This window comes from Prionailurus viverrinus, chromosome A2 (assembly GCF_022837055.1).
Source record: "Prionailurus viverrinus isolate Anna chromosome A2, UM_Priviv_1.0, whole genome shotgun sequence".
Classification (NCBI taxonomy): Eukaryota; Metazoa; Chordata; class Mammalia; order Carnivora; family Felidae; genus Prionailurus; species Prionailurus viverrinus.
Genome location: NC_062562.1, coordinates 109,534,906 through 109,557,244, shown reverse-complemented (window position 1 = coordinate 109,557,244; position 22,339 = coordinate 109,534,906). Strand labels below are relative to the sequence as shown.

Here is a 22,339-nt window from a genome sequence, read left to right as displayed (position 1 = left end):
TGCCCAGCACTTAAGGCTAACAGAAGGTCAAGACTCTCTTTGGTATATCTAACAGGCTAGAGTTTGAGGCTTATGGTTGCAGCTTGTGAAGTACAAGGAGTCTAGTATGATGTACCAGCTCACTGTTCATGTTGGGAGGTCCATAGCATATGTAACATGGGAGAACGGTAACCTGGATCATTTATCACCTCAAAGGTGCATTAAGATTTATTGGTTTAAAGCTCTGGCCAATAGCTTTTTTCCTCTGAAGCTTTCCAGGAACCCCAACCATAGGGGAGAAGTTCTGGAAAAGTTAAACCTTAACTCTCATATACTAATTTAATCAACTTTCTTATCAATTCATTGAATGAAGTGTTTATTTTACTGATGATTCATCTGAGCCATGAAGCTTAAATAATTTATCCAAAGTCATATGGAAAGCCAGTGACACAGCTAGATTTACAGGCAGGGATCTTGGCTCCAGAGGCCATGCTGTTAACTACAAAAACGGGCTTTAAAGCTGATTCTTAAAAAATTAAAAAATAGTAAATGCTCAGTGGACAAAACCTCCACAAAAGAATAAAATAACCATGAAGTAAAGTTGAATTGGCAATTGAAAATTAGAAAATAATAAATCCTTAATAAAGCAGTTACTGAGGTGAAGATTACTAAATATGAAGGAGAGGCTCTGGGCTGTTAACCTCTGACTGAAGGTCCAGACACAGCACTCACAGACCAGAGGCGACTCCACTGATAAACACAGTGACGGATGAACTGAGGGACCAGTCACAGCCTTCATTTGGCAGGAGTCATAGTTACAGAAGATGCCTTTCAAAAATGAGGATTTGCAGTATACAAAGATACTTTTTCCTAAGCTTTATTGAGGTATAATTGATGAATAAAAATTATTTTTACATATATAAAATTATATCTATTGATGATAAGATGCACATATACACCATGGTCATCATGTTTAATTAACATATCCATTATTTTACATAATTACCACTTTGTTGTATGTTTTTTTGTTTTTTTCTAAAGGTCTACCCTCTTAGTAAATTATTTCAAGTATATAATACGATATTGTTAATTACGGTCACTGTGCTGTACATTAGATCTCTGACTTATTCATCTTGTAGACCTGAAAATTTGTACCCTTACACCAGTATCTCCCCACTCCCCCCACCCCCGCCATAGCCCTTGGCAAACACAAGACTTTTAATTGTAAGTATTGTCTACAGAGTGAAAAAGTGCATCTTGCTCTGATTTCTTGTTTATGACCACATGAGTATCATGTTTGAACGGGAGGGAGGTGAGAATTTAATGGAATCAGATTCAGACATGATCCAGCCAACATGTTCTGTAAAAAGAAGGTTGGCTTTTCAGAAACACATTTTTGAACCTCTGACTCATGGGACTTGAACCAAAGTCTTTGAGCCTTAGTTAATCGTTAACTCTTCCTGAGATGGAAAACATTTTTTGACAAAGCATCTCCCTTCCTAATAGCCATGCTTTAAATAGTATTTTTAGTATCCAGATGGTTGCATTTAGTTAATGGTAAATCTTTTCTAAATTCTTATTTGTCATGATGTAAGGAAAGTACTTCATGGTTTTTTGTTTTGTTTTTTTGGTATACCTCTTTAATTTTACTGAACATAATGGAAGGTTGTTTCAAATTTTGTTTAAATGTTCTTTGAACCAAAATATTTACAGAACAAGGAGTTCTTCTAGCCAGGAGATTGTTTCGTTTGTTGTGTTTGAGTGTGGAAACATTAGGAATGACAGCATAAGATGATACTGTAGAGCATTTTCATAAACAACTTAATAGCATTGTCTGATGTGGTCTTTGTTTATCAAAGGTGTTCAAGACTCCTTTGCTATATTTAGGTAAATCTAAGGTTTTTTGTTTTTTTGTTTTTTTTTACTCAAGCATGGAAAATACTTTCTGGTTGGGAAAAGGAGTGTGACCAAAAAAAAAAAAAAAAAAGAGAAGAAAAAGAAAAAAGACACTTAACTAGAAACAGTTCTTAAGAATGTCACTTTCAGGAAGGAATAAGTGGCAGTGTTGTTTTGCTTTGTTTTAGAAGTATTTAAAAAATGCTACTATTTAATACTTTATGTAAGAATATTGTGTGTCCATTTCTTAGTTTGTAGGCCCTAGTTAATGAATGACTATCTTTTAATTGGAATTTTAATTCACTAAGTAATAGTAGAACAAATATATTTTAATAATAGCAACAATAATTAACATTGGCTGGGTACTGTGCTTCCCATATATCTATATCCTGTATTTGAGCAGCTTTTGTTGTATTTATTAACTGTTAATAATTAAGAAATAAAAGCTTTAATAAGGAAACAAGTATATATTGAAATCATTATCAGCTAAAACCCTCACAGGCAAGAATGAACCCAGTATTTGTGGCAATAGTAGAAAATGGCCTTGGAGTTTAAGAATACCTGTGTTGATGAGAAGAGTTAATAAGTCGAGTTGGATGGTTAATAACATTTGAGTAGTGGGGTGCCTGGGTGACTCGGTTAAGCATCAGACTTAGGTTCAGGTCATGATCTCAGGGCTTCTGAGGTTGAACCCCACGTTGGGTTCTGTGCCGACAGCTCAGAGCCTGGTGCCTGCTTCAGATGCTGTGTCTCCCTCGCTCTCTCTGCCCCACCTCCTCTCTCTCTCTCTCTCTCTCTCTCTCTCTCTCTCTCTCTCTCACACACACACACACACACACACACTATCTGTCTCTCTCAGTCTCTCTCTCTCAAAAATTAACATTATAAAAGGCAATAGTTGAATATAATTAGAGTATGGAGTACTTTAAAGACAATTTCACAATTGGAGATTCAATCTAAACACACACATGTTGGGGCGCCTGGGTGGCTCAGTCGGTTAAGCGGCCAACTTCGGCGCAGGTCATGATCTCGTGGTCCGTGAGTTCGAGCCCCGTGTCGGACTCTGTGCTGACAGCTCAGAGCCTGGAGCCCATTTCAGATTCTGTGTCTCCCTCTCTTTGACCCTCCCCCGTTCATGCGCTGTCTCTCTCTGTCTCAAAAATAAATAAACATTAAAAAAAAATAAACACATACATGTTCTATATATAACTATATGTTCTTAAATATTCTGAATCGAAAAAATGAAACTCAGTTTTAGGAATATTAATCTTCAAATACTCTTGACACTTAGTGAATACTTTTTTTTTTAAAGAATGTATGATGCATAAGTGCTATAGACTGAATGTGTTCTCTCTCAGAATTTATATTTTGAAATCCTAACCTCAGTGTGGTGGTATTAAGAGGTGAGGCTTGTGGCAGATGATTAGGTCATGAGGATGGGGACTTCATGAAGGGGTCAGTTGTCTTACAAAAGAGACTCCTGAGAGCTCCCTTGCTTTTGCCATCATGTGATGATGCAGTAGAAAGACTGTTGTTTTTGAACCACAAAGGGGACTCTTATCAGTCAGTGAATCTACCTACACCTTCATCTGGTTTGTCATGTCTTCTAAACCCCACCCATGGATCTGTAAGACGCTGTGAAAGGGCAAATGGTGATTATCCAGAAAATTCTTAAATTTTTTAAAAACTTTTTTTAACGTTTATTTATTTTTGAGACAGAGAGAGACAGAGCATGAACAGGGGAGGGGCAGAGAGAGAGGGAGACACAGAATCTGAAACGGGCTCCAGGCTCTGAGCTGTCAGCACAGAACCTGATGCGGGGCTCGAACTCACGGACCGCGAGATCATGACCTGAGCCGAAGTCGGACGTTTAACCGACCAAGCCACCCAGGCGCCCCCAAAATTCTTAAATTTTAATTGAGGGAGAAACCGATGGATGTGCTGAAATGAAGGTCAGGGAAAAGTCAGAGAAAACCTTTTAAATCTTTGTAGTACAGTGGCAGAGGCAGGGAAATTTTTCAGTGCCTACTGATTCTTAACTCTACAACTTGTGAGAAAAAATAATTAGGGAACTCTGCAATTCATACCAAAAAATCATACTCCATGCAAATCAGATTTTAAAAATAGGAAAGAAACCCCACAGCTCACCCCTTAAAATGTTATCATACCTTTTCTTTGGTACAATTCAGTAAAAATTTGTCTTCAAGGGGCACTTGGATGGCTCAGTAGGTTACACATCTGACTCTTGATTTCAGCTCAGGTCATGATCTCACAATTCCTGAGTTTGGGCCCCACATTGGTCTCTGCGCTAACAGTGTGGAACCTGGTCAGCATTCTCTCTTTCCCCTCTCCCTCTGCCCCTATGCCACTTGAATTCTGTCTCAAAATAAATAAACATAAAAAGATTAAAAAAATGAATTCACAAAGGTTAAAGACAAACTTCAAAGATGGCATGCCAAAAGATGAATACAGTTATTAACTATCAGAGGAAACAAAATTCAGACTAAAGCAGCACTGTTTTAGAACTGCTTAACAGATCAGAGTGGCACTTGAGTGGCTCAGTTGGTTGGCAGTCCAACTTTGCCTCAGGTCATGATCTTGGGGTCCGTGGGGTTGAGCCCTGTGTGGGGCTCTGTACTAACACGTCAGAGACTAGACCCTGCTTCAGTTTCTGTGTCTCCCTCTCTTTTTGCCCCTCCCCCGCTCATGCTGTGTCTCTCTCTCTCTCTCTCTCTCTCTCTCTCTCTCTCAAAGAATCAATATTAAAACAAAATAATGGATTAAAAATAGACTACAGCTGATGTCAGGTTATTATAATAGTAGGAAACTTGAGATAATTAGAGTGTGTTCTAAGTAAAAGATAACTAAAAGAGAATAGATGTGAATGATGATAAAGGCATTCAGCATAGGATAATGCTTCTTGGGGAAGCTTGAAGAGAATTTTCTTGAAATGACTAACTGATGCTGTAAGACCTAACAGGCATACTTGGGAAAAACTGAGGTATAAAAATTGACAATTAAACACATGTTGATTCTGATTAGGATTTTGAATTTCCTCATAAAGAATTCTTCACATAGGGACCTAGGTATAAGAAAATAAAATCAAAAGTTAAAGGAAAAAAGGATACTCTGCCTGACCTCTTGCGTCTCCACAATATTCATTATCCAAATAAAAAGAAACAGTGTCTGTGAACTTCAGAGAGAATGCATATAGAATCGAAGAATGGGACCACCAGCCAAATTTTCAGTCAAAATTGAGGAGGAAAACCAAATATAATGCCTACTGTATTTCGTAATAGAACTACTGATGTTGAATCTACCCGGTGACATAATGAATGGAGAGTAAGTGACTGACAGATGGATTATAAGCTTTAGGATAAGTTTATAATTCTTGGAGATGGTGGAACAGTGACTACAAATCTGTGAGAGAAGAGCGAACCCAACTTTGACTCCCGGGTAATAGGTTCTTTGAATGTAAAAGCAAAACTCAAGGAACATAAAGATGTTTAGGCTTTTGTAAAAAAAAAAAAAAAAAAAAAAAAAAAAAAAAAAAAAAAAAAAAGGAACACCAACTAAAGAAACTACTTGCAGATAAAGTTTATCAAATAAAGAAGGGAATTAAAATGAAGAGCTTAAAAATGGAGAAATTTTGTTTAAAAGGTCAATGATTGGGGGGGCACCTGAGTGGCTCACTCAGTTGGGCCTCTGACTTTGGCTCAGGTCATGATCTCATGGTTTGTGGGTTCGAGCCCCACTGTCGGGCTCTGTGCTGCCAGCCCAGAGCCTGCTTCAGATTCTGTGTCTCCCTCTCTGCCCCTCCCCCACTTGCACTCTGTGTCTCAAAAATAAATAAATGTTAAAATTTAAAAAGTCAATGCTTTTGAGTGTAGATAAGTCTAGATTGTGGGTTTTATGGTGTTAGAATAGGATGTGAATTTAATCTTATTAAATGGGTAAAAATCACATGATTACCAGAACTAGGCTCTAGGTGGAAGCTAAAATGTGCTATTTCTTTCATAGAAGGAGGACAGCTAATGCCGACAAATAAAATGCATTGCCATTAAAAATCCAGTATTTTAATCCTATCCATACTACCTCTTCCTAACGTTTAGAAGTTTAGGGTTCTGAAAGTGAAAAATTACCTGAGATTTAGCAGCATTTGCTTCAGTTTCACTCTACTGAATTTTCTTTCCTCACTAGCTAAAAAAAGACCTTCGTGTTATCTGATTTGAATGCCATATTGCTTTTGTTTCTTCATCCTTTTGTCCTACAATCCTACTGCATATATTAATAGAATTAATAGAGTATTGTTGGAATGATGTTTAGCTAATGTTCGGGGTAATTGTTACTAGGTAGTGGTATTTTTGGATCTTTTTTTTTTTTTTTTTTTTACCTTTTTCAAGTAGTTGGTTTTAAGAACAATACACCATTTTTCTTGAAACGACTTTTTTTAAACTATTTTTTTTAAATTTATATCAGAGTTAGGTAGCATATAGTGCCACAATGATTTCAGGGGTAGATTTCCTTAATGCCACTTACCCATTTAGCCCATCCCCCCCTCCCACAGCCCTTTCAGTAATCCTCTGTTCTTCATATTTAAGAGTCTCTTATGTTTTGTCCCCCTCCCTGTCTTGAAACTGTTTTAAATTTAAAATACCTATATATCAAGTATTTGCTAGTGGGAAGAACATTCGTGTTTCTGTGCACAAGGACCCCATATCCTTTCCTTAAGAATTTTATCCATTTCAGTACTTCAGAAGTTAAATCAGTCTCTCATGTTCTCATCCTAGACCTCATTTATGTATATGCAAAATAAAATTTTAAATGAAATCATTTTGTAAAATGCACATTTCACATTTGTTGAAGTTACTATCTCATGATGTGATTGTTTTATTTTATATCTGTTAAGTCAAACTTGGCAGGATCTAAGGAATTTTATAGTACTTGTATGCAGACATTCACACTAATACCTTTTTAAAAAATTTTTTTTAACGTTTATTTATTTTTGAGACAGAGGCAGAGCATGAACAGGGGAGGGTCAGAGAGAGAGGGAGACACAGAATCCGAAACAGGCTCCAGGCTCTGAGCTGTCAGCACAGAGCCCAATGCGGGTCTTGAACTCACAGACCGTGACATCATGACCTGAGCCGAAGTCGGATGCTTAACCGACTGAGCCACCCAGGTGCCCCTGTTCACACTAATATCTTAAATACTGGCATAAGACCTTAACTCTGTGGTCAGAGGAAAGACTATTTGTTAACAGCAGTAGCATTAAGGAGAATATAGCGTTGCACTGATAGTCTACATTGCAATTCCTACAGGGGAACGCTGTTACCACTAGGTGCTGTTCTAGTTGAGGTAAATTAAAGATGTTGATGTTGGGAAGCACTTAATTTGTTCAGGGACCATGGGCAAAAAAAAGAGATGTTGTCTTTATTCCTCTGGAATGTCAAGCGGATCTGCCCCAGGGAGAGAGAGGAGGCTACCTTTATTTTTTTGGAATATGCACAAATATACTCCAGGAAGAGACATCCCTATCTTTGCAAATCTGCCTGTTATGCAGACATCTTTGAAAAGTCCATCTGGAGTGCGTTAGCTATTAATGTCTTTGAAAATGTTTCGGTATATAAGACATCCCTGGAAAATTATCTCCTTGTAATATCTAGAAGATGTGATTCCTTGAACAAACTTAATGTTGCACAGTGAAAGCCAATAATTTCTTCTCTGTTTAACTATCAGTATGTGGCTGGTGCAAATGGAACTATTTTGTTAATTTTTTTAATGTTGTCTCGAACTTGGTACTCAATAAGAATTTTAAAATGAAAAAAGTCTTGAAATTTGCAAGCCAATGAATTCGTAGCAGTGCTAAGACTTCAAAACATTTACTTCCCCTTCTCTAATATTCTGTCAAAATTACATAGAACTAAGATGAATCCTACTTACTATGTAATGTTCTTGGAAGTACACAGTTTAATGTTTTACTAAGGGACTGGCCTACTGTTTTAGAATCGTAAATTGTAAAGCATTGTAAATGTAATGCCAGTATTAACCATTGAAATGTGGCTTTCTGGGGAATTAAAATAACATACATAAAAGACCTCTTGTTTAATAATTAAGTTTTTGTTCTTATTGCTATTAGAGGGAAACAATGGAAGTTAATTAGAATATTGAGTTTATGGAATAAAAGTCTCATTAGGAGAATTTTTGTATTATATGTGCTATTCTAAATCTAGTCTGGGACCACCTCTAGTAATAATCTCTTCATCTCTTGTTTTATTATCATTGTCCTAGTTCAAGTCTTATTTCTCTCTCAGATTATTATAATAATTTTTTAAATATAATTTATTGTCAAGTTACCTAACATACAGTGTATACAGGGTACTCTTGGCTTCAGGATAGATTGCCATGATTCATTGCTTACATACAACACCCAGTGCTCATCCCAACGAGTGTCCTCCTCAGTGCCTGTCACCCATTTCCCCTCCCCCCCACCCCATCAACCCTCAGTTCTCTGTATTTAAGAGTCTCTTATGGTTTGTTTTCTTTAAAACTATTTTTCCCCCATGGTCTTCTGTTAAGTTTCACAAATTCTTATCAGTGAAAACATACAATATCTGTCTTTCTCTGACTGACTTACTTCACTTAGCATAATACCGTCCAATTCCATCCATGTTGCTGCAAATGGCAAGATTTCATTCTTTCTCATTGCCAAGTAGTATTGCATTGTGTATATATATCTATGTGTTTCAGATTTTTTATCCATTTATCAATTGATGGACATTTGGGCTCTTTCCATACTTTGGCTGTTGATAGTGCTGTGTCCACCATGTTGACTCCTCCCTCACTAATAATTTCTTAATGCTTTTCCTGCTTCTAGTCATTCCAGGTTTGGCAGAATCTATCTAACTGTAGAATTTAACATGTTTGCAGAATCATCCAACAACTCCCATCTAACCAACCATTTGATTATAATCCAGAATTTTCTGAAATACATCCTTTGTATAAGAAAAAAACAGGTACTGCCTGTCCCTGCATATATCCTGTACCTTTACTTATTTGAAACTATTTCCTTTATCTGTATCTCTGTTCACCAAAATAATATTCATCAGTCATAGAGTAGTTCAGATGTCTTTTTCTTGGAAGCTTCATAAACTTTAGACTGAATTATTTTGACTTTTTATGGTCTTTGGCTTTTTGTGTCTGTTGAAATTTTATGCTCATTTGTAACATTAGTTTAGGTTCTGATTTGGTCTTTGTATCTAGTTTATAAACTGCTCTTTCTTAATTATTTATTCTCCTAGCATGTAAAAGTCACGTCTCGACTTCCATGTCACACTGGCAGAGATCTTGATCAAATCATGTCAGAGCAGTGCTACAGTTACGTTTGCGTGAATGTAAGTAGTGACCTTAAATGGTTCAAAGCCTTTGACGATCTGTGTAAATGTAATGTGCAAGATAACTATTTCTTGATTTTTAATTGTTTGAATTTAAGTTTTTGTGATGAGCTGTGTTATTCAGTATGTATTTGGAAGTTGTATTTTTTAATTCTTGAAATAAAAAAAATATTTTTTCACAAGTTAATTCCCATAATGAGAAGAAGGTGATATTTCTGTAGATGCCATTTTCAGTTATTTGGTATGAAGCAGATAAGATGACACAGGTTTGAATTAATGAAGAATTCAAATTTTAATAGATATGACCATATGGGTATCCTTGAAAGTTGTTCAAAAAATTTTCAAATTTTCAAAAAGTGAAAATTAAGCTTGATAAATATTTTGGATGTGTATGTAAAAGCTCCATATTTTTTCCTTCATTAACTTTTAATTCTTGAATTAACTTTTAAATCATTTAAGAACTTCTTTTCACTTCCTTTTATTTTCTGGTCTTTCAGGTTATGACCTCTGATTTTGAGGAAATCCGAAAGTTAGTGAATATGCTGGAAGAGAGTAATCTTTCCATTTTATATCCTGTTGTTGTTATTTCAGTAAGTGATTTAATTCAGATTTAACTCCTCATCCTTAGGCTTCCTTCCTTGGGATTCAGTTTTCCTTTTTAACATAATTTCATCCAATTGAGGAAATCTACCCAAGCCCAGAAGAAACTCCTTTTATGGATTCCTGAGCTTTCTTTCTTGTTATGACTTCCATGACTTTATTCCCTTATTACTGTAGTTATTTGTTTGAATTGACAAGTTTAGGGAAAAAAATTAATCTAGCAACCAGTTTTATTTCTTTTTCTTCATTAAAATTGCAAAGTATACTGCTGAATTCACTAGCTGTTTGGAGAATATGAAAGAGCTTATTAGCATGTTAGCAAAACACCATTGGAGAAAAAATACCGAGGTTAAAAAAAAAGAGGGAAAATAGCATGTGGAAGTAAATTGTCTCTTAGGTTGTATCATCTTCTCTGTCACTTGGACAGCAAAGTAGAAGGAGAAACAGATGAAAGAGAATTCCTTGGAGATGGCCCATGAAAATTTTGGGAAGGTCTTTCCTGTGAAAGACTAAAAGTACATGTTTAATACAGCATTTTTTTTTGATTGGTCTATTAAACTGTACAAAAGAGGGAGATCTCAGCACAACCAGGAAGGAATAAAATCAGAGACTAGTTGAGTAGAGTGTAGTCTGTGATATTTTACTGTGGGAAGGGGTTCTAAATGTGACATTCTCCAATCATTTGCTTAACAATTGCCAAGTTTCTAATCTTGGGCCCATCCCAATAGTGTGGGAATTTAGAATTTAGTTCATGGTAGGTAAGATCATTAATACAAAAAGAAAATTTGTAATACAAATGAATATAAGTCTAGCATGGCAAATACATCCAAATTAGCAACTGGGAAGATTGGTTTTACTGTCCTATTGTATGTGGGCATATATTCTAATGGTAAGTTCCATGGATCCTGCTGATTATGGAAAATCAAGTTCCACAAGCGACTGATTTTAACAGAAGTATCAGTGCCTTTCATTGGGGGTGTTGTGGGAAACATGAAATTTACTTAATGCTGGAAGGCTCTAAGGCTCTGTAGGGTACATTTAGGTTAAAAGTCCTGTGTATAGCCCTCTATTCCTCCCTTTGTGTTAAGTTACTTAGAAATCTCCTTCTTTCCATGTCCCCAGATAATACTCTAAAGTGTATACAACATTATGAAGGGAGCAACGGCTTTAAACTTGGAATTTCTCAGTTCCTTGGTCACCTTGGTTAAGTTTCCTGACAATTGCTTTCCTCATTTTAGAAATGAGGCTAATAAACCTACTTCTTAAATCATTGTAAGGATTAAGAAGAATGAATGAATACATAAATGCAAACTGAAGTTGGTATCTCTTTGGGAGGCATGTAGTGTTTCATTTAATAAATAAATTAAAAAAAGCTTTAATAGCTTAGCTCCTCTTCTTTCCCATTTAGATTAGGTGACTCAAAGTTCACTTCCACTGCTTTCTAATCTGAATGCTGAGTTTGAATCATACATTTTTCAACATTCTATTAGGTACTTCAGTTTGAGTACTTCATTATCATCTTAAGTGTGTTGTATCAGATCTATCACAAAAACATGTTTCCTACAAGCTGATTTCTCTTAGCAGCAGTAGTTGTGGCTGGGACTCAGGTGGGAATCTGCCTTAGCTTTGAATTTCCTTTCTACCTTTTTCCTCTGCCTCTCACCATCAAACACACGTGTGTGTGTGGACATACACACACACACACACACACACACACACACAGTTTTTAACTGTTCTCTTTCATTGCACGTCAACCTGTTTTTTTTTGTATTTTTCCATAAATATTTGAATTTAGTTTTCTGTTTATTTCTGTTGAGTTCTATTTTATGTATCCCAGTAAGTGCTAGAATTTTATTTATTTATTTATTTTTGATTCCCTGGTGTTCTATATCAAACCAAGGAAAAAGATGGATAGTCCTCTAATTAGAGAGTAAATGTCTCCTAGAACTAGTTTGAGGATAGTATTATTATAAATTTGTATACCATAAACATTGGAAAATGTTTAAATTGGAGAGTTGTTATTACTGCATGATTAATGTTTGTTCACCCATTATTTTCTCAGTGAAAAGGTAGACTCAGTGTAGGGATATGAAAGTTATTATTAAACAATAGTAAAATGTCAATAGAACATATCTAGAGTCTGTATCCTTAGGATGGACCAAATCACTGGAAAGGTAAAATAAAGAATGCTCTGTTCTTGGATTGAGAGGCTCATGAATTTTTCTGGATTTTTGAATTGTCCTGTAAATGATTCAATAAAGGCTTCATCCCATTTCTTTCTGATAGTACTTTTCCCCAAATGGCCAAAAGGCCATTTCAGTTTTCCTATGACTTAATCTTTGGCAGATTCATTCAAATATTCCCCAAATGAGTAGTTGTGTAGGAAATATCATTCTAGTTGCAAAATGAATAAGATAAAAACTTAAATTTGAGTCTAAATATCTGGGGACATAAGTTATACATGAGTAAGTAGAAAAAAAAAAACAATGCATGCAGTGTCTGGAGATAGAAGTATGAGTACACATGAAGATATAGATCCATATGTATGTAACTGGAAAGATGTTACTATAGGCAGGTCATACCAGTCTAGAATGGTATGTGTATTTTACTTTTATCTGAATTACTTTGCTAGAAGATTAAATTATATCTTTTTTTTTAAATAAGGCTTTTAAACATTTCTAAAATCTCAGAAGAGTTGCCAAAGAATTTGCTTATTTCCTTCCCTGAGCAGGCAGGTTTTATTCACCAGAAAATAAATCTAAAATGACTTCAAGGTCATAGAAAAATAAATGCATTATTGTTTTGGAATTATGTGATTCGGTAGTTATTGAATGCATGTATTGTAAATGTTTAAAACCCTATTTTGTCTAGGCTGAGATGTAGTACAGTGGTCCTTTTTTTCCTATGTGAGGGTTTATCAACTTCCAATTTCAGTCCATCTGAAGAGAGGAAGACTTGGGAATCACCCAGTTGCAAAGTAAAATTGTGGTTGATGAGGTGTTAGTGAGGATTTTTTTCAACTGAGAGACTAGTTAAGGTGGTCATTTGTAATGTTACCATGATTCACTCTACAAGGACAAACTTTCAGAGGAAATGGGGCTGATGTTAAGCTGGGGCATTTTGTTTGGCAAAAGTAACACTTGGTCAGTTTTTGTTTGTTGGTGTTTGAATTTTTTTTTTTTTAATTTATTTTTGAGAGAGAGCGAGAGGATGGGGAAGGGCACGGAGGGAGAGAGAGAGAATCCCAGCAGGCTCAGACTGTCAACATAGAGCCCCATGTGGGGCTTGAACTCAGGAACCATGAGATCATGACCTGAGCTGAAAATAAGATGAGATGCTTAACTGTCTGAGCCACCCAGGTGCCCCAACACTTGATCAGGTTTTAAGTGTTGGAAATTGGTGTCTGGTCTGCCATGCTGGTGAAACTTACATTGTCTTAAATTTTCAAGGAGATGCAGAAAAATATTTTGGAATTTGCTATTAAATGTCATTTGGTAGTCATTTAAGTGGTACATCGGACCTTCAACCTCATCTGAAACTTTAATCCCTTGGAGGGAGAGCTAAGCACTGAAGGAATGACTGGCTAATGGTGTTAGATTCTTGGTACACAGGTGTTGTAGACTCTGGGTCTGGAGTTTTTTCTTGTCCAGCAAGAAAGTGGGACGCAGGATTAAAATTCGAGAGATGGCTAATGTTCTGGAGAAGACAAGAGCCCCTATTAGAGGTCGTTGCACCATTTTAATTAGGATCAGAAGGCTTATAAACATGGTGATGGATGGGCACAAAGAGACAATGAAACTGTGAACATGAACTCATGGATGTGAGGGAAAGGGGTTTTTGAAGATATGCAGTGTTAGGGGTTTGAGTTAAAACAAAATCCTGGCGGTGGGTGGAAGGTTGTTTACAGCAGACCTGAGGCACCAACTGTGTTTACCTAAACTGGTCTAGGGGACAAGAAAGACAGAGCAAGACACCTCAGGGTCAACAAGGCACCTTTCTTTTGCTAATCAACTCCGATCTGGGCAACTTCCCCCTGCACTGGGCTACTTTGCCCTGCAGCTGTCTATAGCCCTATTTACCTGTTTACCTAACTTGGTCCTTCCTTCCTTTTTTTTGAAAGCAGCTTTCTGTTGTTGTGCTAAGTTGGGGGGCATTTCTGCCCTGAATACCTAATATGGTTTATCTCATATACCTTTATCCTATACTGGGGCCTTTCCCTGCCCTATCTATACCTATTTCCCTAATCTTTACCCACACTTGGGTGTGAGCATCCTATGGCTTTCTAATTCTTTATGCCTTGTTAACCCATCATTGCAAGCTCAGGGAATTCCTAAGCTTATTCACCACACACAGGTATTTAGCTAAAATAAATTTTATTTCAGGGTGTTGATTGTCTGAAGATGAACTTCTCTCTGCCTTTATGAAGCTGAAATGGGTTAGGAAATACTGACTGTAGGAGGTTTTTGTGATCTCAGGTAAACTGACAGGAAAGATGCTACTGCCTTAAGATCTGCTTAGAAGAAGAAATAAAATTTCACCATGAAAAGTAGAAAAAATAATTAGGACTTTATCTTAAAATAACTAAGATAATGATCAAAATAATTTTATCTGTTTAAAAAATTAGAGTGTTTGGAAGAGGCATCTTTGCTTAGTTTTGTGAACATTGCATGATAATATGCTATGAGATGCTTCATTTCAAGTGGTCATTTTTATAAAAATATTTTTGGACATTTTTAATTTTGTAAAAATATCTTAATACCTTGTTCAAAATTCTCTTTGGGGTCATAATTCTTATTTTATTTCTTTTTAAGGGTTTAACTTAGCCAAGTTCTCATTTGTCAATGGTGTTGAGTAGGATTTATGGAGTTTACCAATGTTAATTTGTTCAACTTAATAAAATCCCAAATTTTGATAGTTGTAACTTAATTTTGTTGTAATCATATTAAACCATTAGAATTTTTAAAATTGGTTTGATCAGATGGAAACTGATACTATTGACTGTTGGGCCTACATAGATGCAGCATTAAAGTAGGCAGAGGTAGTTGAGTGGGCTCAATTTATAAGCGTTTTGTTTTTCATTGAGTCTGCATCTATGTTAGGATGACATTTGTTAGCCTATGTAGCCTTTTAACTGTGAGCCTTTAGAAACAGGTAATCAGATAAGAAGCATGTCTTGTACTAGGAAAATTCTCCTAACTGAAAGAAAAAAATACGTATTTAAAGAAATTTTAATGTTTGTTTATTTTTTGAGACAGAGGGATAAAGTGCAAGTGGGGGAGGGGCAGAGAGAGAGGGAGACACAGGATCTGAAACAGGCTCCAGGCTCTGAGCTGTCAACACAGAGCCTGACGCAGGGCTCGAACTCAAGAACTGCGAGATCATGACCTGAGCTGAAGTCTGACGCTTAACCAACTGAGCCACCCAGATGCCCCCATATATATATATTTTAGAGACTGATTGGCACAAAGGAATATTTAAAATGTAGGTTCTTTCATATGTCTTTTATCAAGAAAAACCTTATAAGCATAAAAGCCCATGTTTTCTTTTGTTAAATTGTGTAGGAGTTATGTTTTGAGAGCCCTTTTCAGATGAGATTTCTGATGCTGTTTAATGTATCATAAATTATCAAGGAACCAAGTTTTTATCTTGAGTTGACTAAAATTACTGTTAGCCTTCTCTTCTTTGCAGTTACCAGTACGGGTGTGTGTGTGGGGGGGGGTTACACTGCTAGCAACTTTTTCAGATTGCTATTCTCAAGAGGATTGACTGAAAACTTTCTTTGGAATCACCTGATATTATAGCTAGCAACATGGGGCATGTTCATTTCTTTATTTTCTACTTTGATTGTGTTTTTTTCCCACTATTTAAATTATGAAAAAATATTTAGAAAAATAAAGTAATATATTAAATATATTCAAATAGTAAAAGGTGAACTCATAAAATTTGTTATGAAAATCATTCCCCCACCCCCCAAAAAATAGGCTTTTACTTAAATAAGATGCAAAAGTGCTAAGAATCTCAATTACAGGCTGAGTTCTTTGCTTGGTATTTAATGATCAAGGAGCTGTTTTTTTCCAACAATGGAGAATAAGAGTTTTGGGAAGCAAAACTAAGTATAGTTGTTTTCCAGCCAAGGTTATGTAAAACTAATTGTAAAACTTTAAAAAATTCCTTCCCAGGTGCAAAAAGTAAAAGAGAGGTTCTCATTTATTTGGATCTGGCAAGTTTTGTGCAAAACATCCGTTCCTACTATTATCAGATGATATAATGAACAGTTTATTCTTGTTTAAAGCTTACTTTTTCAGTGAGTAAAGCTGTTTCATATAATAGACACCAATGAAATGTTTAATTTTTAAAAGCAGAATAAAATTGGCAAAAAACATAAGTTCAAAACTGAGAAATGAAGCAAACTCTTTTACTTGAGAAAATTTTTATCACTTCCCCACTACAAAATAAATTCACAGTATTCATCTGGATAATAACACAAAAGCTCTAATTTTTGACTATGTAGACTATAATTTTATTGGTGCTTTATGAGTGTTAGGAGTCTTTTCCTGAATTTAGCAAAAACATAAATTACCATATGGAATTTTAATGCTTTGAAAAATAAAAATAAACCTTCAAAAGTACCTAATTTAGTTCTAGTTACCTGGAAGTAGTTTATTGACATAACAGATCAGAATATATGGTCTGTAAAATACTTCAAAATGTTTAATATTTGAACATGTTAGCAAATAAAAAAAATAGAAAACCACCATCCATTGACACTTGATACTGTGACATCTGGGGAAACTCAGCAATGTAAATTGTTTCCAGAAGGTTCCACAGCTCACCAATGGCAGAGTTAGGAACAGAATCAATCCACTGTGTACTGTATCATATAAACTTGTTACTTTTATGCATTCATGGATGTGTTAAATAATATTGAAAAAGGTTAAAAGTATACATACACACATATATGTATTTAATATTCTTTCCTAATAAAGAACAAATGACAATTGGAAGAACATACTGATGCCTTCTTTTAAGTGCTAATGGTTTCTTTCTTTGCTTCACAAGGTATTGACTTGAGGCTTATTGAATTTAAGTTATAAAAATCTGTGGTCCTGTTAAGTTTCTTACCAGATTCTAAACATGTATCTTTGTCATGTTTTACTGAACTACTTATTCTATACATTTCCTTCTGTTAACCCTATTACTAATAGACTGACAAAATATGTGTTTAGGTCACAAATTCTTAAAAAACAAAAGAGAGCTGGCTGTTGTAATTCTCACTGCCATCATACTGGGTTTACTTTTTACAGTGTGTATATTTCACGCCCTTTATCTGTCTTTATTTTTGAATGGATATTCTCTATGTGTGCATGTGTGTGTATGTGGTTAATAGTCAAATCATTCTTCTATTACAGTCTCAACCACGTTGCTTCTGTAGCCTTTTGTTTTTCCTTCAAAAAATTATGATCTTATTGTATACTGAATGTTTTCATGTTTTACTTTAGGTACACTAATGTGTTCTCTTTCATGGCTGTATATGGCCATTGTAGAAATGTGGCAGAAACGTAATCATTTCTACAAATTCTACAAATGTTTTCATTTGTTTTCTGGTAATAAACTAAGTCTGAAGTATTTCCTGCCTAAAATAATAATAAAATCTCAATCCTGGTTTTAAATTCCTTGAGAACCTTTTGAAATTTTAGTCATGAAGGGATTCATATCTAACACAAAAGTGAGGAATGATGAAGTCATTCTTGTAGGAGGTGGTGAATAGAAAGAATTGTCTGTTATTTTAAGTTTTAGAAGATCTTTGCTTATGGCTAAATAGTTACTGCAAGGTTTTTGTTGTGGGATATTAAAATTCCCTACGATTAATTGTGATGGGCACATAACTGACGCTGTGGAGAGAAATTATTCTTATAGGACATACCTTTCTAGTTTTAATTCATTCTGGTAATGAATTATGGTTATTTTCAGATAGAGTGATGTTATAATGGAATATGCAAATATAATAAATTCCAGAATACTTTTTATAAGTTTAATGAATGAATTTTTCTTGATTAAGCACAGGGTTTGAAATTGCTATTTATTTTCCTAATTTAAGCAGTTCACTGAATTTGGTCAGATGCACTAAATTGTTTATGATTTTATTTGCTAGTGCTTTCCATATAAATCAGTTTATAAAATTTAACATGAAATGCACAGGAGGCAAATAATGAAGCTAGCCTTTTTTGTTAGGCAGCTTACATTAATTTTAGGCTTAGAAAAGGCGTTGAGCAATGGATTTGATCATTTACTGTCATATCAGAAAATGTGCCTGAGGATTTCTTTTACTAGTTTTTTTTTTTTTTTTGAATACAGGACTCTATTTTAAATAATGGCCTTTAGCTCAATTGTGTTGTGCTATTTCTTTACAAAGATGGAACCAAATATATTTTCAGTATCATTTATTTGACAATTACATGTTATATGTGTTATATACATTGATTAAAGTTGATTTCTTATATAGGTTAAAGTCAGGCTTGGTATATTTTTATTTTACTATTCAGAAGGTTTTACTCCTTGGAGAAAATAAATTACGTTGTCATAAAGGTGGTGTTAAACAGAAGAATTGACTGTTCTTTTAAGTTTTAGGAACTCTTTGGTATGGTGAGGATGATATCCCAAGACTGAGGTTCAAGGTACAAGGGATAGATAGGTACAAATAACAAGTGTTTACTAACTTTTATGTCTCTCAGTTGTATTTCAGGGTCTTTTTTTTTTTTAAGTTTATTTATTCATTTTGAGAGAGAAATAGCAGAGAAGGGGGGAGAGAGAGAATGTCACACTGTCAGTTTGGAGCCTGATGTGGGGCTTGAACTCAGAAAACATGAGGTCATGATCTGGGCCCAAGTCAAGAGTTGGATTAACATCAGACTAACATCAGATTAACATCAGACTGAGCCACCCTGGTGCCTCTACTTCAGAGTCTTTATCTGGCCACAGAGTGGGATGCTCGTGAAGGAATTTAAGTGACGTCTCTTTCTAAAGATATTTTTCATACCAGATACATAGTGTCAAGGCATTTTGCTGTTGCATGACCCACTGTGAATGTGCTTTATGTACAGGTATAATAGAGCAATTCAAATTATAACAATCATATTAATTTTGAATCAGGTGGTATAGTATTCTTGTTAGGAACCATTTTTGAGAATTGTGTATACTTTAATCCTCATTCAAGATTTCTGCGTTATTGTTTGATTCTTCCTCTTGCATGTATCCATTATCTTTCTCTTTTTGTGGTAGAATTTTTATTAGGTTAAGTCTAAATCTTTTTTCAATCATTCCTTTTTTTTTTTTTTTGGTCTCTTTAAAACCATTGTAATATTGCATGATGAGTCTCCTTCCTATCCCACCCCTTCAAAGAATCTATCCATTCATGTCTATCCGAGGCCCTACCTTCTGAGAATGATTAAAGTACCAGTGCATCTTTTTACCTACACATTTTATTAAAGTTTATTTTCAGAAAGAAAGCAGCATGTCCACGCTCAAACAAGCAGGGGAGGGGCAGAGAGAGAGAGAATTCCAAGCGGGCCCTGAGCTGTCAGAGCAGAGTCGGATAGGGGGCTCGATCCCATGAACCATGAGATCATGACCAGAGCTGAAATAAAGGGCTGAATGCTTAACTAACTGAGCCTCCCAGGCACCCCTACCTATTCATTTTAAACTCATTTTAGGCACCATGTACTTTGCTCTTCACAGTGAACTATCCTATTCTCTTTATTACCTAACTGATGACTTAATGTCAATAAATAGAACATATGTTGAACATCTGCGTGACAAGCATTTTGACATACACATATGCTATTTAATAATTTAGTTTTTTTTAAACTGCATCTTTAGAAGAGTATTTCAGATGATTTTATCTTGTTAAGTAAGGAAATAATTTTATTTATATATTTTCTTTTGAAGATGAAGATTTTTTAGTAACATATGCTTAAGTGAGTGGCCAGAGTTAGTTTGGGAAGTGATCCAGTGGCTGGGAGTTCATAGAATTTTGGTTACTCTTCTATTTACCATTCCAAGGTTAAGTTGTAACTAGTTCTCTTTGAAAAAGGGGTAAATAAGCCTGGAATAGAAGATCAGGAGAGATCTTAAGAATATGAGAGGAACCTGAAATTTGGAAGACTGAACAGGCCACATCTTTGAGGAGCAGGAAGAATAGCATTTCTTCATGGCCACTAGAAAGAGCCAGTGGATCTGAGACTGACTGAATCACACACTGGGGAATGTTGAGGATTAGGCAGGAAAAGGTCAAGGTGGGCCTTTTTTCTTAGTTTGAACTCTATGAAGCAGCACTGCTCAGTAGAAATGGATGGGATGATCAGATTTGCATTTTACATTATAATTCTGGATACAGTATGGAGAACAGATTAAAATGATCAGAGAGTTTCCTTGATGCATTTCTTGTAGTTAGGAGGCTATCACAGTTGTCTCAGAAATAATGGTGGTGGCTGCTACTAGGGTCATTTTGGAGTGAATGGGCAGAAATTGCTGGAGTTGAGGCATATTTAAGAAGTAGAAGCACTAAGAATTTGTGCTCATTTTAATTTTTTTAAATGTTTGTTTTGTTTTTGAGAGAGAGAGTCTAGCAGAGTGCATGTGGGGAAGGTTCAGAGAGAGGGAGACACAGAATCTGAAGCAGGCTCTAGGCTCTGAGCTGTCAGCACAAAGCCCATCGTGGGGCTTGAACCCATGAACTGTGAGATCATGACCTGAGCTGAAAGTCAGACGCTTAACTGACCGATCCACCCAGGTGCCCCAGATTTGTGCTTTAATGAGAGAGAAGAGGTAAAATCTCAAGTTTTGTATCTTGTGAAACTGAGTGAATAATATTAAGATAGGGGACATTAGAGAACAGTCTTTTTGGTTCATGAAGTTTGAGTCAGCAGATGATTACCACACATTTGTTCTCAGAGATACTTACAGAGATTTAGCCCATAGTCAAAATCTTTCTATTCATTTGTGTGTGTGTGTGTTTATGTGCAGAATCTCTTATCCTAAAGCCAACTTGGAGAGAGAAATTCCATTCCTCCACAGCTTCCTTAGTATTTGAGGTTTGTTTATTATTATTTTTTTAATGTTTATTTTTGAGAGATAATTTTGAGAGAGAAAATGTTTATTCTGCACAAGCAGCAGAGGGGCAGAGACAGAGGGAGACACAGAATCTGAAGCAGGCTCAGGCTCTGAGCTGTCAGCACAGAGCCTGATGTGGGGCTTGAACCCACAGACTGCGAGATCATGACCCAAGCTGAAATTAGACACTTAACTCACTGAGCCACCCACGTGTCCCAGACTCTTACATAGAGTTTGTCTGATGAATCGTGTTGTTTCACAAAATATTTTCTGTGGCAACATTTCATATGCAAAGAAAAATGCAACTGAAAACAAAAAAATCAAAATCTTGTTCATGGGTTGAATCATTAGCAGGCAGCAAGACGGTAAGAATATTATCATGCCTAAGTAGTGTTCCTTTAGGATAAAAATTTTTTGCCACCTAAAAATAGATTACTTCCGCAGTTTTCTGGAAAGCCTGAACTGTCGTTTTATTGAAAGTATAGAAGGGTGATGGAATCAGTGCAAAAAACTTCTTTATCCAAACATGCTTTGGCTTGAACCCTATTTGCAATAGGTTTGTATGTGATACTTTTGTAAAGTGTGATTAAATTTTCAGGCAACAGAGGTTTTGTTTTACGGGATTTTAAACTTTATACTTAAATGCTGGAAAATTGTTATTTGGGAATGACTGGACTAGTTAAAGTTACCTGCATGTTTCTTCTAAGTATTTGGAGTATTGTACCTGAGTATTACATCTTTGGAGAGAGAACTGCAGATTTAAGTTTTTTAATTTAATATGTTCAGGGTAATGACTGGATGTCTAGTTTTTTGCTAGACCAGTGATAACTATGATCTTGTGTTTTTTGCTTTTCCCATTTCTAAGAAATGGAGCTCCCTCTACATATATAATCCTCAGGCCCCCTTCTCCCCCTGCAAATGTGGCCTACTAACACTTAATATTAGTATAATTATGTTACTGGTGGTAATAACAGACACTGCTTTGAAATAATGAATCACCATTCATTTCTTTTAATATAAATGATCCCATTTAATCCTCACAGGGGTCCCAAGAGTTGAAGATCATAGATGCCATTATGCTCATTTCAAGAATAACGCTTGTGGTTCAAATGATGTTCTTTTTTTTTTTTTTTTTTTTTTTAAGGGATGTCAATACTTGGCCCTCTTTGAGTAAGAGAGAAATAGATTGTTGAAGGAGAAATGGATCTTATAAACCACTCAATAGGATGCTCTTAATTTATAATAGATAATTCAGGTCATTTTCTGTGCCTGGACTGAGATAGATTTTTTATATTAGGAGTTGACCAATTTTTCTTGTCACGATCGTAAATACTTTAGGCTTTGTGGGCCAATACGGTCTT

At 35.5% G+C, this 22,339-nt stretch overlaps 1 protein-coding gene across 2 annotated transcripts in view; it reads left to right on the top strand.

The window, feature by feature from the left end:
* The window catches only part of CRPPA (CDP-L-ribitol pyrophosphorylase A), a 332,720-nt gene that overhangs the window by 169,056 nt on the left and 141,325 nt on the right, over window positions 1-22,339 (top strand). For both annotated transcript variants that reach the window (XR_007150469.1, XM_047850755.1), the window contains exons 7-8: window positions 9,177-9,269; window positions 9,767-9,859. Coding sequence is in view for 1 of the 2 variants with exons in the window: in XM_047850755.1 (XP_047706711.1) it covers window positions 9,177-9,269; window positions 9,767-9,859 (186 nt within the window). In the remaining variant the exon portion in view is untranslated. The remainder of the gene's footprint in view (window positions 1-9,176; window positions 9,270-9,766; window positions 9,860-22,339) is intronic.